Source organism: Oncorhynchus tshawytscha, linkage group LG03 (genome assembly GCF_018296145.1).
Source record: "Oncorhynchus tshawytscha isolate Ot180627B linkage group LG03, Otsh_v2.0, whole genome shotgun sequence".
Lineage (NCBI taxonomy): Eukaryota > Metazoa > Chordata > Actinopteri > Salmoniformes > Salmonidae > Oncorhynchus > Oncorhynchus tshawytscha.
In genome coordinates this window covers 33,710,449-33,726,733 of record NC_056431.1, presented here as the reverse complement: position 1 = coordinate 33,726,733, position 16,285 = coordinate 33,710,449, and the positions used below count along the sequence as shown (strand labels likewise).

The 16,285-nt window shown below is 44.4% G+C and overlaps 1 protein-coding gene across 23 annotated transcripts in view; it reads left to right on the top strand.

Annotated features, from left to right (window-relative positions):
- LOC112234653 (E3 ubiquitin-protein ligase MYCBP2-like) overlaps positions 1–16,285 on the top strand; it is a 326,118-nt gene that overhangs the window by 101,195 nt on the left and 208,638 nt on the right. For 20 of the 23 annotated variants that reach the window (XM_042314744.1, XM_042314728.1, XM_042314624.1 and 17 more), the window contains exon 18: positions 203–298. The exons of the other annotated variants lie outside the window; for them this stretch is intronic. In XM_042314744.1, coding sequence (XP_042170678.1) covers positions 203–298 — 96 coding nt within the window. The remainder of the gene's footprint in view (positions 1–202; positions 299–16,285) is intronic. 23 annotated transcript variants of the gene reach the window in all.

Genomic DNA, 16,285 nt, shown 5'->3' with positions numbered 1-16,285 from the left:
CCTTGTCCTTGCTATGATTGTGTTTCCCATATTTCAGTGTTTTGCCCTTGTGATTTTTCCCCTTGGCTTGTGTGTGTTTGTGATTTTGCAGTGTGTTGTGCTATCGTTTTAGTAGTTATGCTGCAGTGTGACAATTGTGTATCTCTCCCAATCTGTGACCCTGCTGTGTCCATGCATGTGAAAGTTTCTTTCTCCCTCCCAGGCCCCATTGTTTTCCCTGGCCCCATATTAATGAACCAGCGTGAGCAGGCCCTAGTCAGACTCAGACCCCTAAGGCATAAGCGGGACAAGCACACAGGTACAACAGCCGGTCTTCCAATTCACTATCCTTAATTCAAACGGGCACCGCCCCGCCCCTCTTTGGTCTGTCTCACACCCCACCAAACAGGCTGTCCAGCTCGTTTACACAGCCGCCCGCCCACCCATTCTCCTCTCTCTCTCTCCCTTGAAAAGTAAGACTCATATCGACACCAGATCATAATTATGTGTGTGTGGATATGTGTATATATATATATATATATATATATATATATATATATATACTGCTCAAAAAAATAAAGGGAACACTAAAATAACCCATCCTAGATCTGAATGAATGAAATATTCTTATTAAATATTTTTTTCTTTACATAGCTGAATGTGCTGACAACAAAATCACACAAAAATGATCAATGGAAATCAAATTATCAACCCATGTATTTGGAGTCACACTCAAAATTAAAGTGGAAAACCACACTACAGGCTGTTCCAACTTTGGTGTAATGTCCTTAAAACGAGTCAAAATGAAGCTCAGTAGTGTGTGTGGCCTCCACGTGCCTGTATGACCTCCCTACAACGCCTGGGCATGCTCCTGATGAGGTGGCGGATGGTCTCCTGAGGGATCTACTCAAGGACCTGGACTAAAGCATCCGCCAACTCCTGGACAGTCTGTGGTGCAACGTGGCGTTGGTGGATGGAGCGAGACATGATGTCCCAGATGTGCTGAATTGGATTCAGGCCTGGGGAACGGGCGGGCCAGTCCATAGCATCAATGCCTTCCTCTTGCAAGAACTGCTGACACACTCCAGCCACATGAGGTCTAGCATTGTCTTGCATTAGGAGGAACCCAGGGCCAACCGTACCAGCATATGGTCTCACAAGGGGTCTGAGGATCTCATCTCGGTACCTAATGGCAGTCAGGCTACCTCTGGCGAGCACATGGAGGGCTGAGCGGCCCCCCAAAGAAATGCCACCCCACACCATGACTGACCCACCGCCAAATCGGTCATGCTGGAAGATGTTGCAGGCAGCAGAACGTTATCCACGGCGTCTCCAGACTCTGTCACGTCTGTCACATGTGCTCAGTGTGAACTTGCTTTCATCTGTGAAGAGCACAGGGCGCCCGTGGCGAATTTGCCAATCTTGGTGTTCTCTGGCAAATGCCAAACATCCTGCACGGTGTTGGGCTGTAAGCACAAGCCCCACCTGTGGACGTCGGGCCCTCATACCACCCTCATGGAGTCTGTTTCTGACCGTTTGAGCAGACACATGCACATTCGTGGCCTGCTGGAGGTCATTTTGCAGGGCTCTGGCAGTGCTCCTCCTGCTCCTCCTTGCACAAAGGCGGAGGTAGCGGTCCTGCTGCTGGGTTGTTGCCCTCCTACGGCCTCCTCCACGTCTCCTGATGTACTGACCTGTCTCCTGGTAGCGCCTCCATGCTCTGGACACTACGCTGACAGACACAGCCAACCTTCTTGCCACAGCTCGCATTGATGTGCCATCCTGGATGAGCTGCACTACCTGAGCCACTTGTGTGGGTTGTAGACTCCGTCTCATGCTACCACAAGATTGAAAGCACCGCCAGCATTCAAAAGTGACCAAAACACCAGCCAGGAAGCTTAGGAACTGAGAAGTGGTCTGTGGTCCCCACCTGCGGAACCACTCCTTTATTGGGGGTGTCTTGCTAATTGCCTATAATTTCCACCTGTTGTCTATTCCATTTGCACAACAGCATGTGACATTTATTGTCAATCAGTGTTGTTCCCTAAGTGGACAGTTTGATTTCACAGAAGTGTGATTGACTTGGAGTTACATTGTGTTTAAGTGTTCCCTTCATTTTTTTGAGCAGTGTATATATATGTATATATGTGTGTACGCACGCACGCACACACACAGAGTTGAAGTCGAAAGTTTACATACAACTTTGCCAAATACATTTAAACTCAGTTTTTCATAATTTGATCTCTGAATTATTTTCTTTAGTATTGTTAAGGTGTCTGCGTTTGAGACAACCTGGTTCAATTTGGGTCCCGAGGCAAAACCAGTTGAGATTAACTACCGTAGACCATCCTCCTTAGCCAGATCCCAAATCTGCTGTTTAGCCCAAACATACACACAAACAGGTCTGGGATCAGGCCAGGGCGTCTCGCTCAAGTAATAGTAGAAGAAACACTGGGCTCTCAGCATAAAGCTGCTTTTGCAGAAGTTTACATACACCTTAGCCAAATGCATTTAAACTGTTTTTCACAATTCCTGACATTTAATCCTAGTAAAAATTCCCTGTTTTAGGTCAGTTAGGATCACCACTTTATTTTAAGAATGTGAAATGTCAGAATAATAGCAGAGTGATTTATTTCAGCTTTTATTTCTTTCATCACATTCCCATTGGGTCAGAAGTTTACATACACTCAATTAGTATTGGGTAGCATTGCCTTTAAATTGTTAAACTTGGGTCAAATGTTTTGGGTAGCCTTCCACAAGCTTCCCACAATAAGTTGGGTGAATTTCGGCCCATTCCTCCTGACAGAGCCGGTGTAACTGAGTCAGGTTTGTAGGCCTCCTTGTTTGCACATGCCTTTTCAGTTCTGCCCACACATTTTCTATACGATTGAGGTCAGGGCTTTGTGATGGCCAGTCCAATACATTGACTATGTTGTCCTTGAGCCATTTTGGTGGTGTGCTGGAGGTCATTGTTAATTTTGAAGACCCATTTGCGACCAAGCTTTAACTTCCTGACTGATGTCTTGATGTTGCTTCAATATATCCACATCATTTTCCTACCTCATGATGCCATTTATTTTGTGAAGTGCACCAGTCCCTCCTGCAGCAAAGCACCCCCACAACATGATGCTGCCACCCCCATGCTTCACGGTTTGGGATGTTGTTCTTCGGCCTGCAAGACTCCTCCCTTTTTCCTCCAAACATAACGATGGTCATTATGGCCAAACAGTTCTATTTTTGTTTCATCAGACGAGGACATTTTTCCAAAAAATATGATCTTTGTCACCATGTGCAGTTGCAATCCGTAGTCTGGCTTTTTATATGGCGGTTTTGGAGCAGTGGCTTCTTCCTTGCTGAGCGGCCTTTCAGGTTATGGCGATATATGACTTTTTTTTACTGTCGATATAGATTATTTTGTACCTGTTTCCTCTAGCATCTTCACAAGGTCCTTTGCTGCTGTTCTGGGATTTGCACTTTTCGCACCAAAGTACGTTCATCTCTAGGAGACCGAACACGTGTCCTTCCTGAGCAGTATGACGGCTGCGTGGTCCAATGGTGTTTATACTTGCGTACTATTGTTTGTACAGATGAATGTGGTACCTTCAGGCATTTGGAAATTGCTCCCAAGAATGAGCCGGAATTGTGGAGGTCTACATTTTTTTTCTGAGGTCTTGGCTGATTTATTTAGATTTTCCCATGATGTCAAGCAAGGTGGCACTGAGTATGAAGGTAGGCCTTGAAATACATCCACAGGGATACCTCCAATTGACTCAAATGATGTCAATCAGTCTATCTGAAGCTTCTAAAGCCATGACATAATTTTCTGGAATTTTCCAAGCTGTTTAAAGGCACAGTCAACTTCGTGTATGTACATTTCTGACCCACTGGAATTGTAATGTGTGTGTGTGTGTGTGTGTGTGTGTGTGTGTATATATATATATATATGCACTACCGCTCAAAGGTTTGGTCATTTCGCAATGTCATTGTTTTTGAAAGAAAAGCAAATTTTTTTGTCCATTAAAATAACATAACATTGATCAGAAATACATTGACACATTGTTCATGACTATTGTAGCTGGAAAAGGCAGATTTTGAATGGAATATCTAATAGGCCTACAGAGGCCCATTATTAGCAACCATCACTCCTGTGTTCCAATGGTATGTTGTGTTAGTTAATCCAAGTTTATCATTTTAAAAGGCTAATTGATCATTAGAAGACCCTTTTGCAATTATGTTAGCACAGATAACTGTGTTTTTTAAAGAAGCAGTAAAACTGGCCTTCTTTAGACTAGTTGAGTATCTGGCGCATCAGCATTTGTGGGTTCGATTACAGGCTGAAAATGACCAGACACAAATAACTTTCTTCTGAAACTCGTCAGTCTATTTCTAAGTGACCCCAAACATATATATACACTACACTACACTACCGTTCAAAAGCTTATGAACACCTTCTCATTCAAGTGTTTTTATGATCTTTTAAAACTATTTTTTGTTTTACATTGTACAGTCGTGGCCAAAAGTTTTGAGAATGACACAGATATTAATTTTCACAAAGTCTGCTGCCTCAGTTTGTATGATGGCAATTTGCATGTACTCCAGAATGTTATGAAGAGTGATCAGATGAATTGCAATAAATTGCAAAGTCCCTCTTTGCCATGCATATGAACTGAATCCCTCAAAAACATTTCCACTGCATTTCAGCTCTGCTACAAAAGGACCAGCTGACATCATGTCAGTGATTCTCTCATTAACACAGGTGTGAGTGTTGATGAGGACAAGTTTGGAGATCACTCTGTCATGCTGATTGAGTTCGAATAACAGACTGGAAGCTTCAAAAGGAGGGTGGTGCTTGGAATCATTGTTCTTCCTCTGTCAGCCATGGTTACCTGCAAGGAAACACGTGCCGCCATCATTGCTTTGCACAAAAAGGGCAGGCCGGTGTGAGTGCATCTGCACGCACAGTGAGGCGAATACTTTTGGAGAACGGCCTGGTGTCAAGAAGGGCAGCAAAGAAGCCACTTCTCTCCAGGAAAAACATCAGGACAGACTGATATTCTGCAAAAGATACAGGGATTGGACTGCTGAGGACTGGGGTAAAGTCATTTTCTCTGATGAAGCTCCTTTCCGATTGTTTGGGGCTTCCGGAAAAATGCTTGTCCGGAGAAGACAAGGTGAGCGCTACCATCAGTCCTGTGTCGTGCCAACTGTAAAGCATCCTGAGACCATTCATGTGTGGGTTTGCTTCTCAGCCAAGGGAGTGGGCTCTCACAATTTTGCCCAACACATCCTCCGAGATCAACTTCTCCCAACCATCCAAGAACAGTTTGGTGATGAACAGTGTCTTTTCCAGCATGATGGAGCACCTTGCCATAAGGCAAAAGTGATAACTAAGTGGCTCGGGGAACAACACATTGATAGTTTGGGTCCATGGCCAGGAAACTCCCCAGACCTTAATCCCATTGAGAACTTGTGGTCAATCGTCAAGAGGCTGGTGAACAAACAAAACCCCACAAATTCTGACGAACTCCAAGCATTGATTATGCAAGACTGGACTGCCCAGAAGTTAATTGACAGCATGCCAGGACGGATTGCAGAGGTTTTGAAAAAGAAGGGTCAACACTGCAAATATTGACTCTTTGCATCAACTTCATGTAATTGTCAATAAAAGCATTTGATACTTATGAAATGCTTGTAATTATACTTCAGTATTCCATAGTAACATCTGACAAAAATATCTAAAGACGGAGGCAGCAGATCTTGTGAAAATGTATATTTGTGTAATTCTCAAAACTTGTGTTCACGACTGTAGAATAATAGTGAAGACATCAAAACTATGAAATAACACATATATGGAATCAACAGCTGAACCATCATGAGCATCCTGATGGGTTGCATCACTGACGGGTATGGTAACTGTTCGTCCTTCGATCGCAAGGCACTGCAGAGGGTAGCGCGAATGTAGAATCTCAAATATATTGTATATAAATAACACTTTTTTGGTTACTACATTAAATTATTTCATAGTTTTGATGCCTTCGCTCTTGTTCTACAATGTAGAAAATAATAAAAATAAAGAAAAAGCCTGTCCAAACTTGGACCCTTTCACTTTTTTTCACATTTTGTTACAGCCTTATTCTGAAATGGATTAAATAAAGTGTTTTCATCATTCATGTATACACAGTAACCCATAATGACAAAGTGAAAACTAATTCATATATATCGTTTTTTTTTAAATGCCTGATTTACATAAGAATTCAGAGCCTTTACTATAAGAAATTGAGCTCAAGTATATCTTTGTTCAACCTTGAGATGTTTCTACAACTTGGAGTCCACCTGTGGTTGGTACCTGTGGTATATCCCAATTGATGGGATATGATTTAGAAAAGCACAGAGCTGTCTATATAAGTTCCCACAGTTGACAATGGATGTCAGAGATAAACCATTGCATGATTTTTAATGAATTGTCTGTAGAGCTCAGAGACAGGATTGTGTCGTTGCTCAGATCTGGGGAAGGGTACCAAAACATTTATGTAGCATCGAAGGCCCCCCAAAACAGTGGCCTCCATCATTCTTAAATGGAAGAAGTTTGGAACCACCAAGGCTCTTCTTTGAGCTGGCCACCCTGATAAAATGAGCAATCTGAGGTAGAAGGGCTTTGGTCAGGGAGGTGACCTGATGGTCACTCTGATAGAGCTTTAGAGTTCCTCTGTGGAGATTGAAGAACCTTCCAGAAGGACACCCATGGTAGAGTGGCCAGCTTGAAGCCACTCAGTAAAAGACACATGACAGTCTGCTTGGAGTTTGCCAAAATGCACCTAAATGACACTGATCATGAGAAACAAGATTCTCTGGTCTGATGAAATCAAGATTACACTATTTGTCCTGAATGCCAAGCGTCTGGTCTGGAGGAAACCTGACACCATCCCTACAGTTAAGCGTGGTGATGGCAGCATGTTGTGGGAATTATTTTCAGCAGCAGTGACTGGGAGACCAGTCAGGATTGAGGGAAAGATGAATGGAGAGAAGTACAGAGAGATCCTTGATGAAAACCTGCCTTTGCCCCAGTCAATGACCCTAAGCATCCGGCCAAGACAATGCAGGAGTGGCTTTGGGACAAGTCTCTGAATATCCTTGAGTGGTCCAGCCAGAGTCTGGTCTTGAACCTGATCGAACATCTCTCGAAAGACCTGTAAATAGCTGTGTAGCGATTCACCCCATCCAACCTACAGAACTTGAATGGATCTTCAGAGAAGAATGGGAGAAACTCTCCAAATACAGGTATGCCAAGCTTGTAGCATTACCCAAGAGGACTCCAGGCAATTAACAACATGTTGATTTTTCAAATGCCATTAAATTGTCAATTGTAATTGTGACAGTCATTACTACATTTATTTTTTGTACTTCATGATACTTTAAAAATATAACTTATAAATGCCTCATGCTTTGTGTAACCCCATCATAACCCAAAATATAAGCATGTTTCACTCCTTTGATTGTAAATAATGCAATTGTAAACAAACACTATATTGCATGGTTAAAAACATGGTTAAAACTATAATTTTTAAAGCCAGTCCTTCCATCCATAGCTCTGACCTATGAATTTGAGTGGTAACATTTCTCCAGCCCCATCACCCAGCTGTTTCCCTAAACGATGACTGATTTGCAAGTGTTTGAATTGCAGATTGCCCCTTTCAGCAAAGACCCTTCTAAATAGGTTTCCTCTTTCGTTGGTGCATTAGTATCAATATAAAGGGTGAACCGGGGGAGAGAGAGAAAAGGAAACAATTGGGTGTCTATTACATTAATTGTTCTTCTTATTTGGCACTTTAGTCCATCCACCTGACAGTTGTGACATATCAAGAAGCTAAACAGCATGATTGTTACACAGGACGGCAACACAGTACTTTTGTTAAAGAAAAATCAATATCAGTTTAACTCGATTGAACAACAATCTCTAAGCAGGAGAGTAGATTTTTCTTTCAGTGGCCGTCATCTGACACCAGAATTAGATGCAGGTGAAACAGTAGGTGTTGTCATAGCGCCTCAACAATTATGGGATAGGTAGATCAGATAGAAGATGTGACGGATCGACTTCTGACACCAATTGCGCTTATTTCACGTCATCCCAGACGTCAGCATAGGCTTTCAATAGAGTATTTATAGCCATAAATGAAATAATTAAGTTGTTTATATCTGAACAGGGTGCATTTGAAATATCCTCCATGGATAGTCACTAATCGGTATAAATAGATGGTGTCGGTGCCCTGTGGTTATATTTGGAAGCAATAAAAGGAAAGTGCAGATGGAAGATGTGAAAGAGACTATTCTTAATTGAGATGAGTATGTCACACTGGCTAACCCATTAGGATTGTTATATACTAGGATCTTTCCCTCTTCCACCCCACAGTTGATGTTTGTGAGGTTGAGAGTGTAGGTATTGACACTGAATAGGAAAGGCTGAGGGACGATGGATTCTCTATAGCATGTCACTTAGTTAAATATAGGATATAATGCTATTATAAAGGTAAAGCATCAAGGGGAGAGGGTGTGATCGTGTACCTGAATTCGCACCCCTCTTGAGGCGAAAGGAAAATGTTCCTTTTATAGTTTCCATCTACTGAACCCTGGTCCATGGACATGTGTATGTCTGTGAGGTATATGCTGACTAATCCAGCAGTTAGTTCATTTGTTAATTTAAATACTGAACAAAAATATTAATAATATTAACATGTTGACTGTTGGTCCCATGTTTTATGAGCTGAAATAAAATATCCCAGAAATGTTCCATACATAAGCGTTTTTCTCTCAAATTTTGTGCACAAATTTGTTTATGGCCCTGTTAGTGAGCATTTATCCTTTGCCAGATAATCCATCCACCTGACAGTTGTGACATATCAAGAAGCTAAACAGCATGATTGTTACACAGATGCACCTTGTGCTGGGGACAATAAAAGGCCACTCTAAAATGTGCAGTTTTGTCACACAACACAATGCCATAGATGTTTCAAGTTTTGAGGGAGCGTGCAGTTGGCATGTTGACTGCAGGAAAGTCCACAACAGCTGTTGCCAGGAAATTGAATGCTCTACCGTAAGCCGCCTCCAATGTCGTTTTAGAGAATTTGGCAGTAGGTCCATCCGGCCTCTCAACCGCAGACCATGTAAATGGCATCGTGTGGGAGAGCGGTTTGCTTATGTTAACGTTGTGAACAGAGTGCCCCATGGTGGCAGTGGGGTTATGGTATGGGCAGGCATAAGCTATGGACAACAAACACAATTTTACCGATGGCAATTTTAATGCACAGCGATACCGTGACAAAACCTTGAGGCCCATTGTCGTGCCATTCATCCACCGCCATCACCTCGTGTTTCAGCATGATAATGCACGGCCCCATGTCACAAGGATCTGTACACAATTCCTGAAAGCTGAAAATTGCCTGCATACTCACCAGACATGTCACGCATTGAACTCATTGAGCATGTTTGAGATGCTCTGGTTCGATATGTACGACAACATGTTCCAGTTCCCGCCCATATCCAGAAACTTCGCACAGCCATTGAAGAGTGGGACAACATACCACAGGCCACAATCAACAGCCTCATCAACTCAATGCGAAGGAGTTGTGATGCGCTGCATTAGGCAAATGGTGGTCCTCACATACTGACTGGTTTTCTGATCCACAGGTATCTGTTACCAACAGATGCATATCTATATTCCCAGTCATGTTGAATATATAGATTAGGGCCGAATGCATTTATTTCAATTTTCTGATTTCCTTACTACAACATCGAGCTGGGTGTGAGGGCCGTCACCAACCCAGAGGACTGGGTGATCTCGGTCTCCGATGCCGACGTGAGAAGGGTCTTTAATCAGGTCAACACCCGCAAGTCTGCGGGTTCCGATGGTATTCCAGGGCGTGTTCTCAGAGCATGCGCAGAACAGCTGTTAGGCATATTCATGGTCATTTTTCAATCTCTCCTTGTCCTATTCTGTAATCCCCTTTGTTTTTAAAATGACCACAATCATTCCGCTTCCTAAGAACTCTAAGGCTTCATGCCACAAATACTACCCCCTGTAGCTCTCACTTCAGTATTCATGAAGTGCTTTGACAGGCTGGTTATGGCACACGAGCTGACAAGGTACAAATCTGTCGTTCTGCCCCTGAACAGGCAGTTAACCCACTGTTCCTAGGCCGTCATTGAAAATAATAATTTGTTCTTAACTGACTTGCCTGGTTAAATAAAGGTAAAATAAATAAAAAAAACATTAACTCCACCATCCCAGCCACCCACTCTAATTTGCGTACTGCCCCAACAGATTAATAGATGACACAATCTCAATTCCTCACCCACCGAGATAAGAGGACAGGGATATTGGCGCCGGAGAGGATGGCTGCTGTTTTATGGGCACTTCACCAACTGCAATTTATTTTTATTTTTTTCGCTTTGTTTAACTTTTTTGTACATAATGGTGCTGCTACCTTCTCTTATGACCGAAAAGAGCTTCTAGACATCAGAACAGCGATTACTCACCTTGAATTGGACAAATAATTTTTCTTTAATGAGTCTGACAAGCGGGATTTACACTAGACAAGCTAACTTACTTCTATGCTCGCTTCGAGGCAAGTAACACTGAAACATGCAAGAGAGCATCAGCTGTTCCCGACGACTGTGTGATCATGCTCTCTGCAGCCGATGTGAGTAAGACCTACAGGTCAACATTCACAAAGCCGCAAGGCCAGACAGATTATCTGGACGTCTACTCCGAGTGTGCGCTGACCAACTTGCAAGTGTTTTCACTGACATTTTTAACCTGTCTCTAACCGAGTCTGTAATACCAACATGTTTCAAGCAGACCACCATAGTCCCTGTGCCCAAGAACACTAAGGTAACCTGCCTAAATAACTACCGACCCGTAGCACTCATGTCTGTAGCCACGAAGTGCTTTGAAAGGCTGGTCATGGCTCACATCAACACCCTTATCTCAGAAATCCTAGACCCACTCCAATTTGCATACCGCCCAAACAGATCCACAGATGATGCAATCTCTATTGCACTCAACACTGCCCTTTCACACCTGGACAAAAGGAACACCTAAGTGAGAATGCTATTCATTGACTTCAGCTCAGCATTCAACACCGTAGTGCCCTCAAAGCTCATCCCTAAGCTAAGGACCCTGGTACAAAACACCTCCCTCTGCAACTGGATCCTGGACTTCCTGACGGGACGTGGTAAGGGTAGGTAACAACACATCCGCCACGCTGATCCTCAACAATGGGACCCCTCAGGGATGCGTGTTCAGTCCTCTCCTCTGTTCACTCATGACTGCACGGCCAGGCACGACTCCAATACCACCATTAAGTTTGCGCATGACACAACAGTTGTTGGCCTGATCAACGACGAGACAGCCTATAGGGAGGAAATCAGAGACCTGTGCGTGTGGTGCAAGGACAACAACCTCTCCCTCAATGTGATCAAGACAAAGGAGATGATTGTGGACTACAAGAAAAGGAGGACCGAGCACGCCCCCAATCTCATCGACAGGCTGTAGTGGAACAGGTTGAGAGCTTCAATTTCCTTGGTGTCCACATCACCAACAAACTATCATGGTCCAAGCACACCAAGACAGTTGTGAAGAGGGCACGACAAAGCCTATTCCCCCTCAGGAGACCGAAAATATTTGGTATGTGTCCTCAGATACTCAAATTCTATAGCTGCACCAAATTCTCAGACTCCAGCCACCCTAGTCATTATTTAACTAGGCAGGTCAGTTGAGAACAAATTCTTAATTACAATGACGGCTTTGGAACAGTGTCTGTTCGGGAATTCGATCTAGCAACCTTTCGGTTACTGGCCCAACGGTCTAACCACTAGGCCACCTGCCACCCCTGTTCTCTCTGCTACCGCACAGCAAGCGGTACCGGAGCGGCAAGTTTCGGTCCAAAATGCTTCTAAACAGCTTCTACCCCGAATCCATAAGGCTCCAGAACGTATAATGAAATGGCTACCCAGACTATTTGCATTGCCCCCCCACTTTGACGCTGCAGCTACTCTGTTATTTTCTATGCATAGTCACTTTAACTAACCGGTACCCCATGTATACAGTCGTGGCCAAAAGTTTTGAGAATGACACAAATATGAATTTTCACTGTCTGCTGCTTCAGTTTGTATGATGGCAATTTGCATATACTCCAGAATGTTATGAAGAGTGATCAGATGAATTGCAATTAATTGCAAAGTCCCCTCTTTGCCATGCAAATGAACCGAATCCCCCAAAAACATTTCCACTGCATTTTCAGCCCTGCCAGCTGACATCATGTCAGTGATTCTCTCATTAACACAGGTGTGAGTGTTGACGAGGACAAGGCTGGAGATCACTCTGTCATGCTGATTGCGTTCGAATAACAGACTGGAAACTTCAAAAGGAGGGTGGTGCTTGGAATCATTGTTCTTCCTCTGTCAACCATGGTTGAGATTGCACCTAATTCAACCATTTATTTGATCATCAAAAACTTCAAGGAGAGCAGAAGAAGGCATCAGGGTGCCCAAAAAAAGTCCAGCAAGCGCCAGGACCGTCTCCTAAAGTTGATTCAGCTGCGGGATTGGGGCACCACAAGCACAGAGCTTGCTCAGGAATGGCAGCAGGCAGGTGTGAGTGCATCTACACGCGCAGTGAGGCGAATCCTTTTGGAGGATGGCCTGATGTCAAGAAGGGCAGCAAAGAAGCCAATTCTCCCCAGGAAAAACACAAGGGACAGACTGATATTCTGCAAAAGGTACAGGGATTGGACTGCTGAGGACTGGGGTCATTTTCTCTGAACACAGTCATGAAGAATGGTACCAACACATCCTCCGAGATCAACTTCTCCCAACCATCCAGGAACAGTTTGGTGACGAACAATGCCTTTTCCAGCATGATGGAGCACCTTGCCATAAGGCAAAAGTGATAACTAAGTGGCTCGGGGAACAAAACATCGATATTTCGGGTATATGGCCAGGAAACTCCCCAGACCTTATCCCATTGAGAAGTTGTGGTCAATCCTCAAGTGGCAGGTGGACAAACAAAAACCCACATATTCTGAAACTCCAAGCGTTGATTATACAAGAATGGGCTGCCATCAGTCAGGATGTCGCCCAGAAGTTAATTGACCGCATGCCAGGACAGATTGCAGAGGTCTTGAAAAAAGGTCAAAACTGCAAATATTGACTCTTTGCATCAACTTCATGTAATTGTCAATATAAGCTTTTGACACTCATGAAATGCTTATAATTATACTTCAGTTTTCCATAGTAACATCTGACAAAAATATCTAAAGACACTGAAGCAGCAAACTTGGTGAAAATTAATACACTGCTCAAAAAAATAAAGGGAACACTTAAACAACACAATGTAACTCCAAGTCAATCCCACTTCTGTGAAATCAAACTGTCCACTTAGGAAGCAACACTGATTGACAATAAATTTCACATGCTGTTGTGTAAATGGAATAGACAACAGGTGGAAATTATAGGCAATTAGCAAGACACCCCCAATAAAGGAGTGGTTATGCAGGTGGGGACCACAGACCACTTCTCAGTTCCTAATCTTCCTGGCTGATGTTTTGGTCACTTTTGAATGCTGGCGGTGCTTTCACTCTAGTGGTAGCATGAGACGGAGTCTACAACCCACACAAGTGGCTCAGGTAGTGCAGCTCATCCAGGATGGCACATCAATGCGAGCTGTGGCAAGAAGGTTTGCTGTGTCTGTCAGCGTGGGGTCCAGAGCATGGAGGCGCTACCGGGAGACAGGCCAGTACATCAGGAGACGTGGAGGAGGCCGTAGGAGGGCAACAACCCAGCAGCAGGACCGCTACCTCCGCCTTTGTGCAAGGAGGAGCAGGAGGAGCACTGCCAGATCCCTGCAAAATGACCTACAGCAGGCCACAAATGTGCATGTGTCTGCATCGAACGGTCAGAAACAGACTCCATGAGGGTGGTATGAGGGCCCGATGTCCACAGGTGGGCGTTGTGCTTACAGCCCAACACCGTGCAGGACGTTTGGCATTTGCCAGAGAACACCAAGATTGGCAAATTCGCCACTGGCGCCCTGTGCTCTTCACAGATGAAAGCAGGTTCACACTGAGCACATGTGACAGACGTGAGAGTCTGGAGACGCCGTGGAGAACGTTCTGCTGCCTGCAACATCTTCCAGCATGACCGGTTTGGCGGTGGGTCAGTCATGGTGTGGGGTGGCATTTCTTTGGGGGGCCGCACAGCCCTCCATGTGCTCGCCAGAGGAAGCCTGACTGCCATTAGTTACCGAGATGAGATCCTCAGACCCCTTGTGAGACCATATGCCTGTGCGGATGGCCCTGTGTTCCTCCTAATGCAAGACAATGCTAGACCTCATGTGGCTGGAGTGTGTCAGCAGTTCCTGCAAGAGGAAGGCATTGATGCTATGGACTGGCCCGCCCATTCCCCAGACCTGAATCCAATTGAGCACATCTGGGCTGTCATGTCTCGCTCCATCCACCAATGCCACGTTGCACCACAGACTGTCCAGGAGTTGGCGGATGCTTTAGTCCAGGTCTGGGAGGAGATCCCTCAGGAGACCATCCGCCACCTCATTGGGAGCATGCCCAGGTGTTGTAGGGAGGTCATACAGGCACGTGGAGGCCACACACTACTGAGCCTCATTTTGACTTGTTTTAAGGACATTACATCAAAGTTGGATCAGCCTGTAGTGTGGTTTTCCACTTTAATTTTGAGTGTGACTCCAAATCCAGACCTTCATGGGTTGGTAATTTTATTTCCATTGATCATTTTTGTGATTTTGTTTTCAGCACATTCAACTATGTAAAGAAAAAAGTATTTAATAAGAATATTTCATTCATTCAGATCTAGGATGTTATTTTAGTGTTCCCTTTATTTTTTTGAGCAGTGTATTTGTGTCATTCTCAAAACTTTTTGCCACGTCTGTATAGCCTCCCTATTGTTGTTTTACTTCTGCTCTTTAATGATTTGTTACTTGCATTCCTTTTTTGCGGGGGGGGGGTTGTATTTTTCTTTACTCTACTGTTGGTTAAATGCTTGTAAGTATTTCACGGTACTGTCTACACCTGTTGTTTTTGACTCTTGTATCAAGTACAATTGTATATTTTTTGAGTACTTAAGTGAGAATGCTATTCATTTACTACAGAATTGTCCCCTCCAAGCTCATCACCAAGCTTAGGACTCTGTGTCTGAACACCTCCCTCTACAACTGAATCCTGGAATTCCTGATGGGCCAACCCCAGGCGGTGAGGGTAGGCAACCTCACCTCTGCCACCCTAACCCTTAACACAGGGATCCCACAGGGTTGTGTGCTTGGTCCCCTCCTGTGCTGTTCACCCAGGACTGTGTGGCCACGCACGACTCCAACGCCATTATCAAGTTCGCTGACGACACGATGGTGGTAGGCCTGATCATTGGTGACTGAGTCAGCTTACAGGGAGGAGGTCAGTGACCTGGCAGTGTGATGCCAGAGAAACAACACCTCAATGTCAGCAATACCAAGGAGCTGATCGTGGACTACAGGAAACTGGGGGACAAGCACGCCCTCATCCACATCAACGGGGCAGCAGTGGAGCAGCTAGAAAGCTTCACGTTCCTCGGTGTTCAAATCACTGACGACTTAAAATGGTCCAAACACACGCACAGTAGTGATGAAGGGGTGACCGTGCCTCTTCCCCTTTAGAAGGTTGAAACAGTTTGGCGTTGGCCCTCAAATCCTCAAAAGGTTATACCGCTGTGCCATTGAGAGCATATTGACTGGCTGCATCACTGCTTGGTATGGCAATAGCTTTGACCTCGATCACATGGCACTACAGAGGGTTATGTGGACAGCCCAGTATATCACTGGGGCCGGGCTCCCTGCCATCCATGACCTCTATCGGGCAGTGTGAAAAGAATGCCTGAGGAATTCAGGCTCCAACCACCCAAGCGATAGACTATTTTCTCTGCTGCTGCATGGCAATGCCAGTGCATCAACCCTGACACCAACAGTCTCTTGAACAGCTTCAAGAAATATGACGAATAAATAGCTAACCAAATAGATACACGGACTATCGGAGTTAACCTTCTGTCTTTTATTTACCTTTTTATTTAAATCTTTGCACTGTCTCTATGCACACTCACAGGTTCCTACACACTCACAAACACTGTCACTCCAACACACAAACACATTTTCTCACTCGCACATAATATGTACAATATTTTATACTGCCTCTCACCCACTCGCATACAAGCTACTGCTACTCTGTTATCTTATACCCTGTTGCCTTATCCCCTT